Source organism: Osmerus eperlanus, chromosome 5 (assembly GCF_963692335.1).
Source record: "Osmerus eperlanus chromosome 5, fOsmEpe2.1, whole genome shotgun sequence".
Taxonomy (NCBI): domain Eukaryota; kingdom Metazoa; phylum Chordata; class Actinopteri; order Osmeriformes; family Osmeridae; genus Osmerus; species Osmerus eperlanus.
Window position 1 is genome coordinate 22,482,936 of NC_085022.1, and position 22,483 is coordinate 22,505,418.

At 49.5% G+C, this 22,483-nt stretch overlaps 2 protein-coding genes across 4 annotated transcripts in view; one reads left to right on the forward strand and one right to left on the reverse strand.

Annotated features, from left to right (window-relative positions):
* Positions 1 to 9,007: 9,007 nt before the first annotated feature.
* Positions 9,008 to 22,483, reverse strand: part of tigara (TP53 induced glycolysis regulatory phosphatase a) — a 60,497-nt gene continuing 47,021 nt past the window's right edge. The window contains exon 7 of the transcript XR_009930540.1: positions 9,008 to 9,030. The gene's annotated coding sequence lies outside the window, so the exon portion shown is untranslated. The remainder of the gene's footprint in view (positions 9,031 to 22,483) is intronic.
* Positions 12,124 to 21,637, forward strand: ferry3 (FERRY endosomal RAB5 effector complex subunit 3). Of its 3 annotated transcripts, none has more exons than XM_062462738.1 (14): positions 12,124 to 12,191; positions 12,634 to 12,822; positions 13,024 to 13,169; positions 14,522 to 14,703; positions 15,088 to 15,187; positions 15,273 to 15,394; positions 15,929 to 16,035; positions 16,873 to 17,070; positions 17,328 to 17,456; positions 17,999 to 18,070; positions 18,218 to 18,420; positions 19,264 to 19,321; positions 19,467 to 19,534; positions 20,190 to 21,637. In XM_062462738.1, the coding sequence occupies exons 2-14, from the start codon at positions 12,642 to 12,644 to the stop codon at positions 20,280 to 20,282; spliced, it is 1,659 nt and encodes a 552-aa protein (XP_062318722.1). In that variant the 5' UTR covers positions 12,124 to 12,191; positions 12,634 to 12,641; the 3' UTR covers positions 20,283 to 21,637. The 3 variants fall into 3 exon arrangements, with proteins under 3 accessions (XP_062318722.1, XP_062318724.1, XP_062318723.1); XM_062462740.1 differs by having other exon boundaries at positions 12,175 to 12,239; XM_062462739.1 differs by having other exon boundaries at positions 12,182 to 12,288.

Below are 22,483 nucleotides of genomic sequence, written 5' to 3' on the forward strand. Positions count from 1 at the left end.
GCAGATTAGAGTTTGTAACACAATGATCGTTCAGGTTATAGAGCAACGGCGTGGGGGTGCGGTCACAGATCCTGTCACTTCGACAGTCTCAACATCTCATATGGTTCATGTCGGGCATGCTGGATTTCTCTGGCGCACAACAATGCGCCTCTTACACAATTAAGTTCTGTAATCAGAAACCCAACACCGTCACCCTCCCTCACAACTCGATATCAATGATGTAAGTGTAAGCCATTTTTCCATTGGCTAATCAACGCTGAGCCGCAGGCCGAAACGAATGAACGTCCGCTCCTCACTGGGAGACAGCAGCCGCACGTGAATATGATTGAGATGGTTGTTAGGTAACAGAAGGACACTCCAGTAATCAGGCCAGGGCTCTAAGGATGAGCTGTCCCTGTTGGTGTAGTGCTCCTTCAGCACAATCAAACTCAGACAGGACCCTCAGCTTCCTGTTTCCTCCCCTGACTAGCCCTCCTGCAACAGACCCGCCTTCAGCTCAGCCCTTTCCGATTCCTTACTGATAAATCAAGAAACAAAACAAGCCCAGAAGAAAATCCCTTTTCTAGCTCTATAAACGTCTACAGAGGCTGTAATACTGATGAGATAAGCATGACTGAGGCAACAGTGTCTGTTTCCACAGAGTGGTCACTTTGTGCTGTAACCAAACCCTCCCACCCAGACAGATGGGCCTTTGCCCTGCACCAAAGCTCCAACACTATGTTCAACTATTTCTCAATCTCTCTTTCTTTCCATCAGTGTCTCTCCTGGTTTCTCTCCTGTCAAAACCGGCATCAAGGTCCCTTGATAACGAGTAAACAACAACAGTGGTGATTAAATAACTTGTGCCTCGCGTTGTGTGACCAGCAACCCTGGCAGAGGCTGACGCGTCAGAAAGACCTTGTAATGAAAGCAGCCAGCATAGTGCTGAAGCCTCCTGAAACCACCCGGAGACATGGAGACATGGAGACATGGAGACACGGAGACACGGAGACATGGAGACACAGAGACACGGAGACATGGAGACACGGAGACACGGAGACATGGAGACACGGAGACACGGAGACATGGAGACACAGAGACACGGAGACACGGAGACACAGAGACATGGAGACACGGAGACACGGAGACATGGAGACATGGAGACACGGAGACACGGAGACACAGAGACACGGAGACATGGAGACACAGACACGGAGACACAGAGACACGGAGACATGGAGACACGGAGACATGGAGACACGGAGACACGGACGCCGAGGAGGGAGTTCACGTCTCAGTCTGCAACAGAGGATGTTGTTATTGAGTCACACCTGCAGAGCACATGAGTCTGTTTCTGCCCAGGGAGTCTGGATCCACCAGAGACCAGACAGCAGCTCCGCTCAGTCAGTCTGCCAGGTAGGGTCACCCAGGTGACAAAGCACGGTGACGCTGGTGACTGCCACACCAGTGATGGTGTGGCAGGACAAGGCACATGGGATTGACGACATCGAAGGTGAATTATTACTGCTTCTATCATGTAACCTGAGCCTATTTGCATGAAGTTGGCTTGTTAGTTTACAGTAACGACTGTAAGGCATCATTAGCGTTCAGACTGAAAACAGTGCAGCTGAAAAGGAGCGAGCTGAACAGAGAGGGTGTAGGAGAGGATGAGAGAGAGACTACAAGAGAGAGAGACTATAAGAGAGAGAGATGAAGTGACAGATAAAGAGATGAACAGAGACACAGAGCTGTCAGGTATGCATTGCCTCCCCTGCCCCCCGAGTGCCCCCCTGCCCCCCCGAGTGCCCCCCCGAGTGCCCCCCGAGTGCCCCCCCGAGTGCCCCCCTGCCCCCCGAGTGCCCCCCTGCCCCCCCGAGTGCCCCCCTGCCCCCTGAGTGCCCCCCTGCCCCCCGAGTGCCCCCCTGCCCCCCCGAGTGCCCCCCTGCCCCCCCAAGTGCCCCCCTGCCCCCCCAAGTGCCCCCCTGCCCCCCGAGTGCCCCCCTTCCCCCCCGAGTGCCCCCCTGCCCCCCGAGTGCCCCCCTACCTCAGGCTGGACTCTCCGTCTTCGGCGTCCCTGGCTGCCCCAGCAGCATCCTTGGAGAACATCAAAGCCACAGCAGGCAGGTGAGCTCCCAGGTGAGCTCCCATCTCCCCCCTGAGCAGGGCTCATCCATGCTGCCACCCCCAGCCCCAGCCTCGGCCCCACACCCAGCCCAAGGACCTCAGTCTGGGGTCGCAGGCACCCCCACTCCTGGGTCAGGGGAAATGACGCTGGTCCTTATTAGACGGCTTGCTCAAACATAATTTTTCTTTCCAAGACTCGCGTGTCCGATGGCTTAGTGGATGTTTTTTTTTTTTTGTAGATTCCCTTAAATGTTCTTCTGCTTCCTCCACAGGTCAGATGCTGTACCCAACATGCCACTTCCTGGTGTGACCTCAACCAGGCAGGAATCTGGGATTTCTTCTCCTCTTCCCGGCTGGGTCACCTGTTCCTGGATACTGATACACAGTCTGGAAGCCAGGCTGTCAGGCAGGCAGGCTGTCAGGCAGCTCCTGCTGCTGCGCTCTGTGAGACAGAGTGGCTGTGGTGGAAGCAGCTGAGGTGTGGAGAGGACTCGACAAGGGACCCATCTCAGCCGGAGATGCAGCCGCGGGGGCCTGGAGCTGGGCTTTCTGTCACAGAGGCCTCCAGGGGTGGCTGGGGGAGGCTGGGGGGAGGCAGGGGGGATAGAGCCCAGGCTTCACTGATGAGTCCCCCCTCGACTCTTCTCCCACCCTCCCTCTCGCTCTCTCCCACTCTCCTCCCTGTGGCTGTATCCTGGAGACCGAGTCGCTAGCTGTCATATTAACAACCCCCATCTCAACCTCCCCTCCCCTTCTCCTCTCCTCCCTTCCTCCCACTCCACCTGCCCCCCCCCCCCCCACCACATCCTGCACTCCCCCTGACACAACCGCCTTGCCTTGCTGACAAACTGAAAGGAGATCGTACCCCCCCCTTGCCAACCCCCACCCAACCCCTGCCCGTCTGCACTGCGCTCACTGCTCTTCCCTCTGCAGGAAGCCGGGGCTGGCAGAACCTCCGCACCGAGCACACACAGTGTTAAACATGATGATACTGTCAGTGACATCACATGAACTTCTACTGTTCCTACGCAAGTGTCTTCATAACCTTTTCCTGCTTGATTGCCCCCCTCTCTCAGCAGCCCTAACACCAGGCTACATCTGTGTGTGTTTACGACCCACAGCTTAACTAGAACAGGAATACCTGCTTGGCCTGTTGGATGGAGATAGCTGTGGCTTACAGAGTGCCCTCTCAGGCGACAGGCAGCCAAGGCAGGCAAGAGGCCAAGCAGGGATCTGGAATAAGTGAACATCAGGCAGACCAGCCCTGGCCTTTCCTATAAGGTGCCCTGTCCTGCAGATGGCAGCTTCCTGTCCTGCAGATGGCAGCTTCCTGTCCTGCAGATGGCAGCTTCCTGTCCTGCAGATGGCAGCTTCCTGTCCTGCAGATGGCAGCTTCCTGTCCTGCAGATGGCAGTCTGCTTCCTGACCAGACACCATGATCGTGAGTTAGGGCTTAAATTAGCCTGTGGGAACGCTATCCCCAGTCTGTGTTTCCCCTGCCTGGCCCTGGGCTGGGTTAGTCTGGTCTTCTCTGGTCTGATCTAGTCTGATCTGGTTTGGGCAGAGTTAGGTCAGGTAGGACTTGTCTAGATGGGGCTCCTCTGGGCTGGGCTGGTCAGTGCTTGGCTGAGCGGCCTGTCCACAGCCAGCAGAGGAACACACACAGACACTAGCAGTATCTCCGGGCAGGTATCTAGCAGAGAGGCCTGTGGGTAGTGACCTCACTGGCAGAGAGGCCTGTGGGTAGTGACCTCATTGGCAGAGAGGCCTGTGGGTAGTGACCTCACTGGCAGAGAGGCCTGTGGGTAGTGACCTCACTGGCAGAGAGGCCTGTGGGTAGTGACCTCACTGGCAGAGAGGCCTGTGGGTAGTGACCTCACTGGCAGAGAGGCCTGTGGGTAGTGACCTCACTGGCAGAGAGGCCTGTGGGTAGTGACCTCACTGGCAGAGAGGCCTGTGGGTAGTGACCTCACTGGCAGAGAGGCCTGTGGGTAGTGACCTCACTGGCAGAGAGGCCTGTGGGTAGTGACCTCACTGGCAGAGAGGCCTGTGGGTAGTGACCTCACTGGCAGAGAGGCCTGTGGGTAGTGACCTCACTGGCAGAGAGGCCTGTGGGTAGTGACCTCACTGGCAGAGAGGCCTGTGGGTAGTGACCTCACTGGCAGAGAGGCCTGTGGGTAGTGACCTCACTGGCAGAGAGGCCTGTGGGTAGTGACCTCACTGGCAGAGAGGCCTGTGGGTAGTGACCTCACTGTCAGAGAGGCCTGTGGGTAGTGACCTCACTGGCAGAGAGGCCTGTGGGTAGTGACCTCACTGGCAGAGAGGCCTGTGGGTAGTGACCTCACTGGCAGAGAGGCCTGTGGGTAGTGACCTCACTGGCAGAGAGGCCTGTGGGTAGTGACCTCACTGGCAGAGAGGCCTGTGGGTAGTGACCTCACTGGCAGAGAGGCCTGTGGGTAGTGACCTCACTGGCAGAGAGGCCTGTGGGTAGTGACCTCACTGGCAGAGAGGCCTGTGGGTAGTGACCTCACTGGCAGAGAGGCCTGTGGGTAGTGACCTCACTGGCAGAGAGGCCTGTGGGTAGTGACCTCACTGGCAGAGAGGCCTGTGGGTAGTGACCTCACTGGCAGAGAGGCCTGTGGGTAGTGACCTCACTGGCAGGCAAGCGGCAGCATCTGCTGGTTCACTGAGTGACAGCAGGACCAGGGTGGATGAGAGGCACATGGGATGATAAGGTCAACCTCCATACAGACATGCATTCATTAATGGAGCTTCCGGGAATTAGTTCACCAGGTCATATCGAGTGGCTGGAACGTGAATGTACCAAAGCTGGATTTTTTTTAGATTAAAGATTCAATAAAATAGAACATTTAACACAAGGGCAGTATTTAAAGTCATTACCACTTATAATTTAGACATTCCAGCAGTAGTGTTCAATAAATTAACATAGTGCATACATTTAACAACTGAAAATTGAAAAGCATATTACTGTAAGATTATGTTTGCATTTCTGTAAATTAAAGTTTGCATGTGGCCCAACAAGAGAGCCCAAGTCAATATATCCACCTGCAGCATTTGATGTGTAAAATGTGTGTGCTTTGAGTAGAAGTGAACAAACCAGACAGGTTAATGAGGGCTTAATCCAAGCTCATTACCCCTGGAGAGAAGAATCCCTATTGGCACACAGGAGGCCACAGTCCTGATACTGTCCAGCCAACACCACAGTCTCACCCAACAGCTCATCTTAGCTAGACAGTCCTGGCAGAGGCCGACTGTACAGGATCCGGAGGGGAGGACACCATACTGTAAATCCACCATACTGTTTAGATTAGAATCATGTATTTGTGTGCTGGTCCAGACAGAAAATGCTTTAGGGGTTTACTGTTGTAGCCTTCGTAAGTGGATTGTATTTAAACAGGAAGGAGTTTGCAAGCGTCACACTACACAAGGAGTAAGACTGTGTGTGTGTGTGTGTGTGTGTGTGAGTGTGTGCACGTGTGTTTGTATTTATATGAGAGAGACAGTGGTGGGAGTAAGGGTTGACAAGTGACCTATACTAGCTACCCTTTCAGACAAACACAGGCCAGCCAAAACCCATCTTTTTTTTATCTCTGGCTCAGACAAGTGACAATGAACCAACTGTGACCAGATGCATCATAGACAGACACATGACATAGATCACATGACATAGATTCACCAGGGCACCTATCCTGGTCTGGGTCAGTGGCTTGGTTTGTCATAGCTGCATTACTGCCCCATGTCCCAGACCACAGTGACTAATCCTAAATCACTGAGAAAAGAGCAGAACACTACAATTCCTTGTAACTCTCGGATTCTAGGGACTAATAAAATAATGTCATAAACATGACAACTGTGCGTATCTATTCATAATTGATGTACATGGCTATTCAGGGTATCACTGTTTAGCAGGGATGGCAAAAGTACATACATCCTTTACTCAAGTAGAAGTACAGATACTCTTGTTTAAAAAAAAGAGAAGTTGAAGTACTGACTAGACTTTTTCACTCAAGTACAAGTAAAGAAGTTTGGGCTCTGATATACTTAAGTAAAAAGTAGCCATTACTACTACATGTTTTAGTGTCACGCTGGTAACTGGACCTCACATCATATTGATATATTAATATTGAAAATGTATATATTTCTAAAAAAAATTGTCAAACCCCCCCCAAAAAAGGAATTGAAGTAAAAAAAAAAATATATCAACCTTTCGAAAAAAAGGTTCCACCCAACACAACACAGAACGTTTCACGTTTTTGAAGAAAAAAAATGGTGAAACATTTTTTCCAGCCTTTTAAAAATATTTCATCCCAATATTCCATCCTCCCTTCTTACCTGTGCTTTTCTCTTCCCCTTGACTCCTCCCCCTATCATCTCTGCCTCTACTCTCTTCTTCCCCTATACTCTTTTCCTTAAATCAATACCTTGAACCAGGAACACCCGTCAGAGAGCCCTCTGGGTCCTAAACTCCACAGCACCGCAAAACGGAACAAGAAACATCCGACAAACCGATCAATACGTCAATTTTGCCTGTGGAAAATCTGAATAATTCAGCAGAATCATCCCATTCATACTGCTGTCTTCTCCACCATGCCTCTAGCGCTGCGGTTATCTAAAAATACTCCCTAGCACGACGCACATGGGAAACTACTGCCATCTGAAAGCAATTCTGGAGAAAGCAAAGCAGGTAAAGATGTTAACATGGTGATGAGATTATGAGTGCGTAGAGTATAGTTGAGTAGATTAAGGCTGCAGTCACAAGACCAAACTTCCAGAATTGGGTTAACACTGATTCCCTGAATGCCAGTCTGAAGATCTATCTCATTCTGCGCAGCACACAATTAAAGAAACCCTTTGCCATCACAGACCACAAAACATGCAAAACAACACAACTACTCTCATGCAACCCATTTGTGTTTTCCTTACCAATTTGAATATTTACAGTGCCTTAACTTTGGTCTTTGTCTCACACTCTCGCCAAATCAAAAGTCACTCTGTGAGGAGTATCCAAACGGCTGGTGGGTCCCTGGAGGTCTTACCTCATCACCCCTGTCCTGCTCCCCCAGAGGCTGCTCTCCCTCCTGGGCATGTGACCCTGACCACGGCCCCATGTCTGTCTCAGGTGGCCCCAGAGAAGGTCACCTATTCTTGGGAAAGCAGGTGGACACCAGGGGAGCTTGCTCCTTTATCTCGGTGTATAACTCTGACTATGGCCTGAGGTTGGGGCAGAGTGAGGGGAAGTGTGTGTGAAGCGCTGTGTGTGTGTGCATGCGTGTGTGTTTGTGTGCGTGTTTGTGTGAGTGTGTGTGTGCGTGTGTGTGCACGCATCTGCTGGCCCACTCTAGCCCTATCATGTTAGGGTTGGCCCTGGCGATGACCCGTCTGCCCCAGACAGGACCTGGGCTGGGACAGATACCCGAGGATGATAGCCTGGAGCTACTCAGTGAGAGACGGAGGGATGGAGCAGGCCAGAGAGACGGAGGGATGGAGCAGGCCAGAGAGACGGAGGGATGGAGCAGGCCAGAGAGACGGAGGGATGGAGCAGGCCAGAGAGACGGAGGGATGGAGCAGGCCAGAGAGACGGAGGGATGGAGCAGGCCAGAGAGACGGAGGGATGGAGCAGGCCAGAGAGACGGAGGGATGGAGCAGGCCAGAGAGACGGAGGGATGGAGCAGGCCAGAGAGACGGAGGGATGGAGCAGGCCAGAGAGACGGAGGGATGGAGCAGGCCAGAGAGACGGAGGGATGGAGCAGGCCAGAGAGACGGAGGGATGGAGCAGGCCAGAGAGACGGAGGGATGGAGCAGGCCAGAGAGACGGAGGGATGGAGCAGGCCAGAGAGACGGAGGGATGGAGCAGGCCAGAGAGACGGAGGGATGGAGCAGGCCAGAGAGACGGAGGGATGGAGCAGGCCAGAGAGACGGAGGGATGGAGCAGGCCAGAGAGACGGAGGGATGGAGCAGGCCAGAGAGACGGAGGGATGGAGCAGGCCAGAGAGACGGAAACAAGGATAGAGAGGACCAGTGAGAGATGGAGGGAAGGGAGTGTGCCAGAAAAAGAGGGCCAGAGAGATGAAGGCGTGGTGAGGGCGGGGCCAGAGATATGAAGGCGTGGTGAGGGCGGGGCCAGAGAGATGAAGGCGTGGTGAGGGCGGGGCCAGAGAGATGAAGGCATGGTGAGGGGGGGGCCAGAGAGATGAAGGCGTGGTGAGGGCGGGGCCAGAGAGATGAAGGCATGGTGAGGGCGGGGCCATAGAGATGAAGGTGTGGTGATAACTAGAAGGAGAAATACGGATGCAGATGGGTTGTATCAGCTAACAATCAGACAACATCATTGGGAGCCACCTGCCAGTTGATGAAGCCCCCCTACTTCTGTCATGGTCATCTGGGTGAAGTGACAGTTGGAAAGAGCAGCTCTGGTAAGACGAGCATGCTGATGTCACTGTCCCTCCTCTGGCCTGTAAGAGCCCTGTCACCCGCCAGGTTAAACCCCGCAAGGCGATCCTCCTCTGTCACACTAACTCCATTCACTTAAAACAATCTCTGCAAATTGATGAGGCAATTACCTCGGTGACTCTGTCAGTTGGTCATTGAGAATGCACACTGTGGTTTGAGAACGCCAGGTGCGTGCTTGATCACAATGTTGTGTTCTTACCACTCGTGTTGTTCTCTTGTGCAGATCTTGTCTCAGATAGACAGCTGTTGGCTTGAGCTGAGGGGGCTTAGAGTGTAATCTAGTAACACGCTATTCAGCCTGCCGTCATTCACCATACCACCGTCCTGTACTCTGGGTGAACACTGACACACGCTGGCTTGAGGTTGGCTATCTGACTTTCCTATTCTAGAATGACAGAGGGGGGACTATACCGTAGCTCCTCTGTTTTCATCTTATTTTCATCTTCAATCTTTCATCTTATTGTGTGATGTTTCTTCCAGATGGCGTGCATTCACAGTTGGTCAAGAGTTCAGTTCACACACATAGTAATGAAGTGTTTCTAATGGTGCCTACTGTGGAAGGACTACAGTTACAAGACAACAACAGAAAAAAGCTACTGTAAAAATCTAATTTGGGGAAAACAAAGGCATGCACAGTCCCGGAATAGTTTGGAGAGATGATGAGTTGTGACGCGTCTCCCCGTAGGGGATGCTTCATACGAGACAGAACAATAGCCCACTCCCTCAGGGGGAGAGAGGGAGGGGGGGAGAGAGAGGGAGGGAGTTTTGGCATGTCTCTGCAACACGGTACAATACAGCACAGTACAGCAAGATATCTTTGACTGTAAGCTGGTGGTGTTTGTATAAATGCGTGTGTGCATCAAAGGGCCGGAGAACAACAGTAACTAATGGAACAAAGCCAGGCACTCCTTAACTACCACAAGACCTGGCTTTGACGGCCTGACAGGCTGGAACGCCGTGACCCAACATACCTCCAGTGGACCCAGAGGGAGCGATGTGGAGAGAGGAGACAAGGAACGACTGAAGGAGGCAGCAGGTCGGGTCTAATGGAGACAAGCAGCAGTGAACCTCCATGTTCTTTGACACTGATACAGGCCTCCAAGTCAGGGGAGGTGAGGTCCCACTAATGGCACGCTTTAATTCTGGGTGTCTGGTGTCCGCTGGATAACAAAGCTGGGGTGGGAAACCTTATCAGGTTCATCAGAATAATGGACCTGGTCAGGTATTCAGGGAGGGTCACTGTGGCCCAGCCCCTTGGGGGATGGGGGAGGTGGGTGCAGGGTGGAGGGTTGGGGGCAGGCTGTGGGCCAGATGATACTCTCAGATTAGGCTGGAGTGCGTATTGTACTGTCCCTTTACTGTACCATCCCGTACACGCATAAACACACAACCACAGTATCTAGTGTGAGGCACATCCTGATCCACTCACAAACTACAGTTACAGAGCCCTGGCCGTTTCCCTGGCAACAGTGATTTTTGAGCATTCCTCCGGAGGCATTTCAAGGCTTTTTGCAATTTGAGGTTGGCACATGCCACAGTGGACTAACAGGGAAGTATCACCAATCACGGGGGGCTGTGTTGCATGTCCAGTATATCCACACCAGGACTGGTTATTACACTCATGAGCTATGAGGCGAATAGCTAGTCCAAATATTTGTAATACATAAATCACATGGAAATGGTTCCTGAATGAAAGTGCCTTGTGTTTCCTCTTACCTTCTTCAGGAGAGGGAGGGTGACGTTTCTGTTCTTTGGCAGTCGCCCTGGGCGCTTCTTCACTGTATTCCTGAGGACATATATGGTGTGTCATGAGATTGGTGTGTCAAGTTAATTTATTCTTTAATGATGTTACAAGCCATTTATTATAAGTCTTTGAAATTGATTCAAGGCACTGCTAAAAGTGCCTTGTAGCAGTGCCTGTTTTAATGGAGAAATATTGCCAAACTTGCTGAATTTAAATGTTAGTTCAAGGCTGAAGGCTGAAGTTGATTCTGATGTTGTTCAGTGAATATCTAGTTAATCTGCAGAGTGAGCGGCTGTATCAGTGGAACTAATATCCCAACTATACTGACCCCCGCTGGCTATCCGGCTCCTAAATTGTAATGTTTCCCTTTATTATATGTTTGTTATGTCCATTCCACAACAGATGGATGATCAGCGCGTGCAGAAACTGATGCGTGTGTTTTAAGTCATGCGTTTAACAACGTAATTAGCCAAAACATTCACCAGACTGGCAGTAGGTTATGATCTTTATGTCTTTCTATACTCATATTACGCACATCACTTTCAATTGATTAATCAATGTACTCTCCGACCACTCAACAACAGACTCTGCGACTAACCTCTTCTCTGTAGACTTCGGCGCACTCATGATTTGGCCTATCCTTTTTTTTTTTTTTGCAATGAAATCAAAAAGATGACGGTACCTATGTCATGGTCACGGCTGACCTCCCCAGATACTTTACAAAAAGAATGATAATGCGCGGTCACGCTGCGTGTTGAGATGTAGCGAACTGCGGAAAGGGGGCGCGCCTAGCACGTTCAAACGGTAAGGATGTTAGGTAGGGATGTAAGGATGCACTCTGGTTACCAGGGGAATACTTTCAAACTGCATCTAAAAACACAAAGGTTAGGATGACGTGCATCAATAAAATGAACACGAGGCCTACATTTTAATTCACCTGCGTTTTCCATGTATCAGTTGTGAGCCTACCTACATAGCTTGTTAAGCCATCCAGTATAAGCTTACAGTAATGCGTGTGAACACCCGCATCTTCTCATTATCACAGGAGGTGGGGAACCCTTTCCTTGGATCAGTGATTTGTGACAGGACCTTAGTCTTAAAATGTCCATAAATTAACTCATGTGCTTTTCACTTAAGATAGCTTTATACATATACTATTATTAATATTAACCGTTTGTTTTTGCATATGTTTTTGATCATTTCGATAATCACCTCTATGTCTCTCATTAGCGAGGTTAGCCGGTCAGCTAGCCTAGTAGTACGCTAACTAAAATGATAAAAGCATCGAGTTTGATGAGTTGAGGAGGGCGGTCAGCTCAACAGAGTTTCGCCTATGTCCCTATTTGCTCTTTATAGGTTTAAGTTGGCAGTTAGCATGGATGAATGCTTATTCATGCACGATTATTGTAAAGTGTTAGGCCTACCATAAACCATGTATTATACATTTTTTTACATCAGAATATGTCATCAAGTCTAGTCCTAAAATGTAATTACTTTATGTGATTAATTAAACATAATTTACAGATATTAATGCTGATTTTGAGCACACAAGCACAACACCAGAGGGCGCAATTGCACCATGTAGGCCACTACCAATACTTATCTTGCATTACCTTTTCGATGATTCGTTTATTCATTTTAGAACACACCAACGCTACATTGGCATTGTCGGTAGAATACATTTCGACAGAACAAACTAATATACAGCGTTGACACAGTTTTGGCCCTATAACATGATAGATAATGTAATTAAAATACATTGTTTATGTTGAATGTGTTTAAAGGATAACACAGATAGTCACATGTCAAATAGTCACGTGGCCTTCTGACAGGTACACAAAACGAATCTTCGGCACTAAAGATATCTCGTCGGGTAATTTCTGTGTCATATAATGCATTTAATACAAATACACTGTGCCTGGTTAGTGATTTCCAATTATATTTGCGTAGACAGTGACCAGTGATAAAAGGTAACTTACAACAGACTACACTAGCTTTGCACCTAGCTAGCAATAGCTACTCAAGTTGTATTGAAATTACGTCTGAAAGTGATAACGCTAATAACATTAGATATCCCTAAGTCAAATACGATTGATGTCTATTGCCTAAACTAAACGTGTATACCACGTTGTTTGCGCTGCAGAAACGTTCCTGTCTTTTATGAAATCGTGTTTTGATGGCAGCTAGGAAAGTTAAAAACAGGGTATTAATTGATTGTGACGATTAGATATAGGATAATAACCCCAAAGAATTATGTTTGTGTCACATTTTTGCTTGCATTTGTTTATTGTTATTGTTGTGCCTTTACCTTTCAGTTGAGACCATGAAGAGAAGCAAAGCAAAAGTGAACTCTTCAACAGAGAAGGAGTTTGTGTTTGAGTTCAGGGCAGGGAGGAATAACTGTGTCCTCAAAGTACCCCTGCAGTTCCCTGTTGATGAAAACGTTTGCGACTTGCATGGACGCCTAATGCTGCTGCACAAAATACCCTGCTTCGTGGAGAATGGTGAGATGAAGATTTTCTTTTTTTTTAACGGGACTATCAAATAAAGTTTTAGACATGGACTTCTTGTCAGAATAATTAGTTTCACACACAACGTCTTTTGTGTGTCACACGTTTCAACCCAAGTTACACCCCACCTTGAATTTTACACTCAAGAATATCTCTTTGTGTTTGCAATTCTTGACTATGTGCCCTGTGGTGAAGAGTTGAAGACGTTGCTGTCTAGCTTCATAGAGAGAGAAACCGTCCAGGACTATGACAGAGATGCAGAGCAGGCACTGCAGAGACTAGCCTCAGGAGAGGTGGACCTCCACCAGCTCACTGACGCATGGGCCAAGTCTTACTCAGAGGTACACACACACACACACACGCGCACACGCACACGCACACACACACAAGGAGTCTAGTCTACATCCAATCCAGAATAGTTCATAATTAAGGAAGGAGAATAGTCTCTGTTTTTGTCATGTGATGCTGCTAACTGGTTAGCACCCTGGTCTGTTGGAGGGATGGGTAGTGTTTTCTGTATTTGATCTTAGATACGCCTTTCGTCCTTAAACAACACAAGTCTTAGAGTAACTACATACAGGTTTTTAGTTAAGTGTGATGTTTTCTTGGTACATCTCGGATGGCAGCAAAAATAAAAGGGGAGGATGTCAGGGAGAGATTATTTTGTGTACAATCGTTTACTGCAAAATGAAACCCCAAATATATCTATGATCCTCAGTTGGCCTTGCTTTTTAAAGTAAAAGGGACTGTGTCATCACACCAGATATGTTGCATATGGAGAATCACTGCAGCCTAAGTCATTAGAACACTTTTTTACTGAATGTGATCAAAGCGTTTATCCTACTCTCATTTAGTCTTTTAAGAAGGTCAACGTGCTGCGCTCCTCTGCTATGCCACTTAAAAGTCCTCACAGTTTAAATTCTGCTGCCACTTGCTCAAACGCTTATAGAAAGCCATGGTACCTAATTCCCCGCCCGCCCCTTGCTGGCCCCAGCTCTGGTACATGCAGGATAACCATTAACATTCTACTGCTCCAGCATAGCAATGCTTGTGGAAGCCGTCCAGTGTATTTTAAGGAACCTTTTAATGGCCCTATCATGGTTGTTGCATAAAGAGTCAGACGCTTTTATTAATAGAGGATGGTTCACATTCTACAATACTATTTTATGTAAACGCTAAAAATGGACGTGATGACCTCTCCTTTTCACTGTCCATCTCCTCTCTTTCTGTCTTAGATGTAAGATGGTTGAGAGTAACTCAATTCGTGATAGGTGGCTTTGGTCAAGATGCACAGCAGGCGAGGGTGCCTGAAACTTGAGATCCCAGAAAACGTGTCGGGAGATTTATTCATCGTATTCCAACTACCGCTCATCTTTTCATATTTTTCAGTCCGCCTCAGGCGTCGCAGGCAGTCTGTCCGGGGAGGAGTAGCAGCACACTAGAGGCTGCTCCTCCTCTTCATTAGCCATTTATTACACAGCGTCATTTATTTCAGGAAATACAAGTAGAACTAAAACAAGCATCATTGCATACATTTTCAAATTGCTTGTGATGCGAGAGGTCACGTCACTCATCGCTCATATCGCACATGTGCCACTACGGGTCTCTGACAGGACACAGGGCTTATCCACAGAATCCTTTCCTTACTGTCATAACCAGTTGAAGTGTGCGTGGTGTTTGTGTGCATCGTCAGACCACGCTGCAGCACACCTGTCCCGAGGAGCCCAGCTGGGACGAGGACTTCGCGGACGTGTACCACGAGCTCATCCACTCGCCCGCCTCCGACACACTGCTCAACCTGGAGCACAACTACTTTGTCAGCATCTCGGAACTCATCAGCGAGAGGGACATGGAGATCAAGAAGCTGCAGGAGAGGTTGGTGAAGTACATTTAAAAACAACAACTGTCGACCCAAAATGTTGTACAGTCAAGTAGCAAAAGCAATAAAACAACACAATCTAGCCAGTCTAACATCTAGAGGCAACTTGTTGCACAGTTTGGGGGCTGCTACTGAAAAAGCACCATCATCACCCCTGTGCTTCTACTTAGACCTTGGGACACTCAGAAGTAACTGACCAGTGGACCCGGGTGTCCTAGATTGCGACGTGTAGCTTAAGCACACCTAGAGGCAGGCTACAGCAATACTGTGAATTATAAGACAATGTCGTCCAATATCTGAAACCCCATCTAAAACTGTATGTATGTTGAGTGTGGGGTATATGGTGAGCAGACACTTGACCTTTGACCTCTGGCCCTCAGACAAGCAGGGGAGATGGAAAAGGTCATGCAGGAGTTGGGGAAGACCTTGACGGACCAGGACGTCAATGCTGTGGCATCTCAGCACTTTGACGCCCAGCAGGTACACACACACATACACACACACACGCTGTAGATTGCTGTGGCTATTTACACACGCTCACACTGTGCATCATGTGTGTGACCAGGTGCTGGAAAACAAGTGGGCGAGTGAGCTGAAGCAGGTGTCCCAGATCCAGAAGCAGGAGTACCAGGAGTGGGTGATCAAGCTCCACCAAGACCTCCAGAACCCCAACAACAGCCAGATCAAGTAAGCTGTGTGTGCATGGAGAGAGAGAGAGAGCGAGCAAGACAGGAAGCTAGCGAGAGACAGAAACGGTACATTGTGTTCATGTCTCTCAGTTTGTACAATACATCCAAAATGAGGCAACTCAGCAGTTTCTTTCTGTTTTGTTGAATTCCACGAACCCTTTGAAATCTTGGAAAACAGCTAAATCAGTCATATCAAGATAGTGAATGGATGAGTCAGACGGGTAAAGGGTTAGATAGCCTAGATGTCACTTAGTGTAAACAATGTGGAATGTAATCTGCTAAGGCAGCAGCTCTCCAGCACAGGCCTGGGAGGATTAAACAGATGAAAGCAAATGAAAAGTATGTTTCTCTGTGCCACTCTGCTTTTCTCCTCCTGCACCGCTGAACTAACCTGGACGTAATGTCGTGTGCTTTAGGCCGAAGCTTTCAGGCTTTGTTGTTTTCAGTCACGAATCTCTTTGCACTGTGACTGTTTGTGTGTTTATCATGAACGTGTGTGTGTGTGTGTGTGTGTGTGTGTGTGTGTGTGCAGTGAGGAGATCAAAGTGGCGCCCAGCCAGCTAGAGGAGCCGGTGGAGCCGGGGGACAGGATGTGTGAGGAGCCGTCCCAGCTGGAGGAGAGCTTCACCATCCACCTCGGTACTGACCCCAAGCCCCAGGCAGGCTGACCCCAAGCCCCAGGCAGGCTGACCTCAAGCCCCAGGCAGGCTGACCCCAGGAAGGCTGACCCCAGGCAGGCTGACCCCAGGCAGGCTGACCCCAGGCAGGCTGACCCCAGGCAGGCTGACCCCAGGCAGGCTGCCCCCAAGCCCCAGGCAGGCTGCCCCCCGAGCAGGCTGACCGCCGGGCAGGCTGCGAGAGCTTAGACTGAGAGCTTAGGCTGGTTCATAGGCCTGTCTGAACACGCAGTAACCAGAGCACTGTGACTCCATGTTGGCTCTGTTAGATAGGAACAAGAACTTCAGCTCAGAAACTTCCACAAACGTAACAGCTGCTAATACAGGCCACCAGTACCAGACCATTTAGACTTGATTTGATACAATCTGACCCAGGACTATCGACGCAACCGTGGCCTGGCCTGACCTCCCCCCCCCCCCTGGTTTCCATGGTTACACTTCCCCCAAACAAGCCCCTTCTGGTCCTCTAAAATAACCCCCGATGACAGCTAATGGATTTATACTGAACTTCCTGTGTGGTGATAAAACCTAGCCGTTGAGGGGGCAGCATAGTTGCTCTAAGAATGTCTTGCTGAGTGTGTATATCTGACTGTTTATGTAGTGATGTGTGTGTTTTGCTTTTGCGTCGCTATGTTGTCAAGGATTCTAAAAATACAAAGCAGAAAAATACATTGTGCACGTATAATCAATTACAATATAGAACAGAATACTGATGAATGTAGCGTATTGACCGGTGTAACGTTCTCATATTGCTGTGAGCGCCCTCTAGTGTTATGTGGCTGCTGTGTGCGTGTGTCAGGTGCCCAGTTGAAGACCATGCACAACCTCCGCCTGCTCCGTGCTCACGTGCTAACCTTCTGTAAGCACCGTCACCACGGCAGCAGCGGCACCAAACTGCGCCGCCTGCAGACGGCCCTGTCGCTGTACTCCTCCTCGCTCTGCAGCCTGGTCCTGCTGGTCGACAACAGGGTCAACTCCTACAGCGGCATAAAGAGAGGTCAGGGGTCACACTGACACACCCATGGTGTTCACCAGACTGGGTTTTCTGGTTGATCATGAACCACGTGGGCTAGTCATCGTCTAGTGGGGGCTTTATATGCACACGCACACACTCACTCATATTCTTTCCTCAGTGTTCTCAAATCCCCCAAATATATTTAGCATATAATATGTATATACATTTTCAAGACGGTCACATTCACATGGAGGGTCTTGCAGTGTTGAGTCATGGCCTCTTCTTCTCTGCTCCGTCAGACTTTGCCACGGTGTCTCAGGAGTGCACAGACTTCCACTTCCCCCGGTTGGAGGGGCAGCTGCAGGTCATCCAGCAGGTGCTGCTCTACGCCCGCGCCCAGAGGAGCAGCCGGCAGCGCCATCAACCCGGTGAGGCGCCCGCGCCGTGCCCACATCCTCACCTTCCTCCAGCGTGCAGCCTGAAGCTTCTGGGCCATTTTAGATGATCGGCTTTCAGGGAGGACAGGCTATTCTGCTGCTGTACAGCTGCAGCACATGCATCGTTTTCTAGTGTGTATGTGTGTGTATATCTGTTGTGTGTGTGTGTGCGTGACTGTGAGAGTCCAGCTGTACCGCACACCGCTTCTTCTGGTCAGTCCCCATCAGTGGCATGCCTGGTGTTGGAACAGGGATTTGGTCTGTCAGGAGGTACAAGGCTCTTTTGACATCACAGCCGGTGTGTGTCGTAGGGAAACTGTTCCAGATGCTTGTCTGCATCCATGCTGATTCCTGAGTGGCTTCCTGAGTGTGGAGTCAGCGAAGCCTGGGAACATCCCCACCAGCTACCTGGCCTCGTGCAGGGCTCTGTGTGGGCCAATCAGAGCACTTGATTTTCATAGAGGTCACATGCTGCGCTCTTTACGAGTGTCAGATGACTCAGACATGGTTGTTTACGTTACCTTTATTTTCAGAGGCTCCTAGAAATGGAGGCAGTGAAGATAAGAACAAGAATGTGGAGAGGAACCCCTCAAATATCCTACCAGGTAAATCTGACCATAAATTAGTTTTTTGTCTGACTGGTACTCGGCTTAGGGTTACCCTGGTTTACCAGATAAAAAAGTTGACAATGTCTTGACAACCCCAGAGAAAGTCTCCAAAGGAAACGTCTCCATGTTCTTGTCTTTTTTCAGGGGAGTTCTACGTGTCGCGCCACTCCAACTTGTCGGAGGTCCACATCGTGTTCCACCTGTGTGTGGACGATAACGTGCGCTCTGGGAACATCACGGCCCGGGACCCCGCTATCATGGGCCTGCGGAACATCCTGAAGGTGTGCTGCACGCACGACATCACCACCATCACTATCCCTCTGCTGCTGGTCCACGACATGTCCGAGGTGAGAGGTCGTCAGGGGTCACCGGACTTGGCTCACTGGTTGAGCCGTGCTCGTTTTTCTACCGTTCTGCCTCCTTAGGACAGAAGAAAGAGGGCTGGGAAGAGGCTGTGAAGGATTGTGTTTACTTAGAGCTCTGAGTGCCACAACTCGCGGCACGCAGGGTGTGTGTGTGTGTGTGTGTGCGCTTACCCAGAGCCAGAGTTCAGCCAGAGCAGTAATCTTTCAAGTGTGTGTGTGTACACTCTGTGGAGAGTAGACTTCTCTTCATCATGCCAGGACATGTCTGCTGAACAGGCTTCTCCCCCGTCAGCTTCAGTGTGTTTGCACTTGTTAGCTGTTTGTTTTCAAACCTCTCCAGCTCCACAAACCGACCGGCTCTTCATGTTTGATCTCCTCGCTGTCCCAGCTGGCCTGTAATCTTCTTTTCATGGATTTTCATACCACATGGGTCATTGCTCTTTGTCCTAGAGTCGTATATCCACAGTGAAATTGTACAAAACAGTAGTGTTTGTCTTTGTAACCACAAAGAGCAATCAAAGGCCTATACATAAGTCATGACCCCCAAAATGTATAATTAGCGTGATGTTCTTTTTCTTGTCTGGGAGACAGTTAAACAAAATGTTTATCTTTGTCTTTGGTTCTGGAATACAACAGCGGAAAATGAAGCTAAAAAGAGTTTGAAATTGAAGTTTGGTCAGAGGTGAGGGTGGAACGAGGGGTGCTCTGAGGGGGGGGTGGAGGTATGACATGCTCTGAGGGGGGGATGGAGGTATGACATGCTCTGAGGGGGGGGTGGAGGTATGACATGCTCTTATGCTGCTCTGTGTGTTTCCCCCCCTCCAGGAGATGACCATCCCGTGGTGCCTGAAACGAGCTGAGCTGGTGTTCAAATGTGTCAAAGGTAAGGGAGGTGGGGGTGGGGGTGGGGAGGTTGTGGGTAGAGGAGAGGAGAATACGATAATTAATTAAATCTGAGGGGAAAACAACCCTGAAACAGTCTGAAGTGGAAGGTGTGTTGACGTGGAAGGCTTGTTGTCTGTCTTCAGGCTTCATGATGGAGATGGCCTCATGGGATGGAGGTGTTTCCAGGACAGTCCAGTTCCTCGTGCCACAGGTGAGCACCTCAGCACCTCTGGAGCCCATGACCTCACACGAGGCAGCCATGACCTCACACGAGGCAGCCATGACCTCACACGAGGCAGCCATGACCTCACACGAGGCAGCCATGACCTCACACGAGGCAGCCATGACCTCACACGAGGCAGCCATGACCTCACACGAGGCAGCCATGACCTCACACGAGGCAGCCATGACCTCACACGAGGCAGCCATGACCTCACACGAGGCAGCCAGTCAGGGGGAGGGGGAGGGGGAGGCTGGGACAGACAGTGGAGGCTCCGTACTAACCCTGTTCACACATGTTGACAGGCAGGGGGGATATAACCAGCATCAGGTGTCAGTGTTGTACTCTGACACCATTCAAAATAGCACCTCGAAACAGCATTGTTTTCTACACCATAGCCGGCAGGCCACATATAGCTAAACATATGAACAATCTGACTTGTGTGTGTGAGACATTAATACTTAGAATGCTTATTCGAAGGCCCATTAGTGTTGTGCAGTCCTTTTGAATCACACAGCTGTCGAATAGTTTGTTGCTGTGACTCAAACAGGAAGCAAACACTATGGTGTCTAGCTGACTGTCCCTGTGCCATATTGTTGAGAGCATGTTTTCACATTGTTGCTACCTGCGTGTCTGTTTTCGACAGAGTATCTCCGACGACATGTTCTACCAGCTTAGCAACATGCTACCCCAGATCTTCCGTGTGTCTTCCACCCTGACGCTGACCTCCAAACACTGATGCCACGGGGTCCAGTACCACAGCCTCTGGACCCGACCGGAACATTCCGGATTCTCTCCGTCACAGTTAACACGTCCACCATCCCAAACTGAAACCAACTACTGTACGGAACTGTTTTGAGTCCATGCTGAAAGTAACTTGACACAAACTCCTTGACTTTCAGATTATCAAAAGTTTGAAGAGGTTATGGAGCAAAATCAGCCGCAAATTTGGGGTTCGTTTTTTTTTCCGATAAATGAGTTTCAGAAAATATCAATTTTAACATCTTTTAAGTTTGTGATCGAGGTTGGGGAGTAGAGAACCGAGCTCACTACCACAGGAGATGAAAGGCACAGTAAAACCACAGGAGGAATGCAAATGAATAATCTCCCAGGTGCCGTCTGGAAAGAACCCCAGACTCTTACCTCCTGAAAGGACGGTCACTGCTGAGACAGGCAGTATGTAGGTGTGCTTTTGTACTGCATTGCAGTGAATCTTAGTGTGGAATGTTGTAGGTGGTCGCCCTTACATCTGTGGGCCAGCAGAGGGCGATGGTTCCAGTGACACAGACCCAAATAAAAAAACTGCTGCTGCTGATTGCAAGTATATGAAAGCTCTTGGATCACCGCTGGAGTCAAGTCTCATTATTGTTTGGTCTCCTATCCGAGAGCCTCATTTCAACCACTAATGGATTGTGACTGTTGACAATTGGCCAAGATTTGTAGCTCTATGCACGAAGGCCTGTAGCATTAAGACGTATGTTACTTCAAAATGTGTAATTAACCATCAGAATACTATATGTGACTCTTGTCTGAAATTGTAATATGTTTGTAAAGATTGTGCGTGTCCAACTGGTTTCAAGTTGTTCATAATCGCTCCATGTGCACATCTCCTCTCTCAAGCTTATATATGTGGTTGGAATTGCCTTCCTCCTTGTCTTTCTGCTGAGATTAAGTCATTTCAGATGGAAGACATCATTCCTGTCTGTCATGTGTTTTGCTGTGGCTTCAGTGACCGCTCAGATACTATTAATAATATCTAAGAGTGCCGACCATAACAGTGTCTTCTCCTGTATCCTCTCAAAAACAAGATGTCCGCCCCAACCCTGCCTGCCCCTGAGAGTCCATGTCTCCTTCGCAGGCCTCCAGCGTGTCATGTTCCAACCTGCTGCAGTGTTTATACCGTGGTGACGACCCACACAACTGGAAGGAAATGTGGCACTAGATGCCTGGCGTTCCTGCCGTTGGTCTTGGTGGCCTGAGGTGTTGTGTTTCCTGGGGGGGACTGTGAACCAGGCTGCACACTCAGCACAAGGTCTCTCTCTCTGTCTCTCTCTCTGTGTCTCTCTCTCTGTCTCTCGCTCTGTGTCTCTCTTTGTCTCACTCTCTGTCTCTCTCTGTCTCTCTCTTTCACTCTCTCTCTGTCTCTCTTTGTATCACTCTCTGTCTCTCTCTCTTTCACTCTCTCTCTCTGTCTCTCTTTGTATCACTCTCTGTCTCTCTCTCTTTCACTCTCTCTCTCTGTCTCACTCTCTGTCTCTCTCTCTGTCTCTCTCTTTCACTCTCTGTCTCTCTCTCTGTCTCTCTCTGTATCTCTTTGTCTCACTCTCTGTCTCACTCTCTGTCTCTCTCTCTCTTTCACTCTCTCTCTGTCTCTCTGTCTCTCTCTCTGTCTCTCTCTTTCACTCTCTCTCTGTCTCTCTCTGTCTCTCTTTGTCTCACTCTCTGTCCCTCTCTCTGTCTCTCTCTTTCACTCTCTCTCTGTCTCTCTCTCTCTGTCTCACTCTCTGTCTCTCTCTCTCTGTCTCTCTTTGTCTCACTCTCTGTCTCTCTCTCTGTCTCTCTCTCTCTTTCACTCTCTCTCTGTCTCTCTCTCTCTTTCACTCTCTCTGTGTCTCTCTGTCTCTCTCTCTCTGTCTCTCTCTCTCTGTCTCTCTCTCTCTGTCTCACTCTCTGTGTCTCTCTCTGTCTCTCTCTCTCCAGCCTGTGTGCCAGAGCAACACACAGACATTGATTGACAACCTCTGATGGTCGACCTGTAAGCAGGGAAAACTGATTCAAACGATCTCATGTTTGTGGCTTGTTTCACAAGGCCTGTGGGGGGGGCAGTTGAGATTGTGTCTTCAAACCTGACTAGAAGACCATGGGGCTGCAGGCTGGGTGAAGGAAGTACAACAAAACCTAGTGCTAATTAAGACTTCCGGTAAAGTTGAATAGTGACTG

Bases quoted from the DNA above. Each gene is read 5' to 3' on its own strand.
- ferry3 (XM_062462738.1), top strand. From the start codon at position 12,642: ATGAAGAGAAGCAAAGCAAAAGTGAACTCTTCAACAGAGAAGGAGTTT. The intron at 12,823-13,023 runs GTGAGATGAAGA...CCTGTGGTGAAG, and splicing joins ACCCTGCTTCGTGGAGAATG to AGTTGAAGACGTTGCTGTCT. The intron at 19,322-19,466 runs GTAAGGGAGGTG...GTCTGTCTTCAG, and splicing joins GGTGTTCAAATGTGTCAAAG to GCTTCATGATGGAGATGGCC.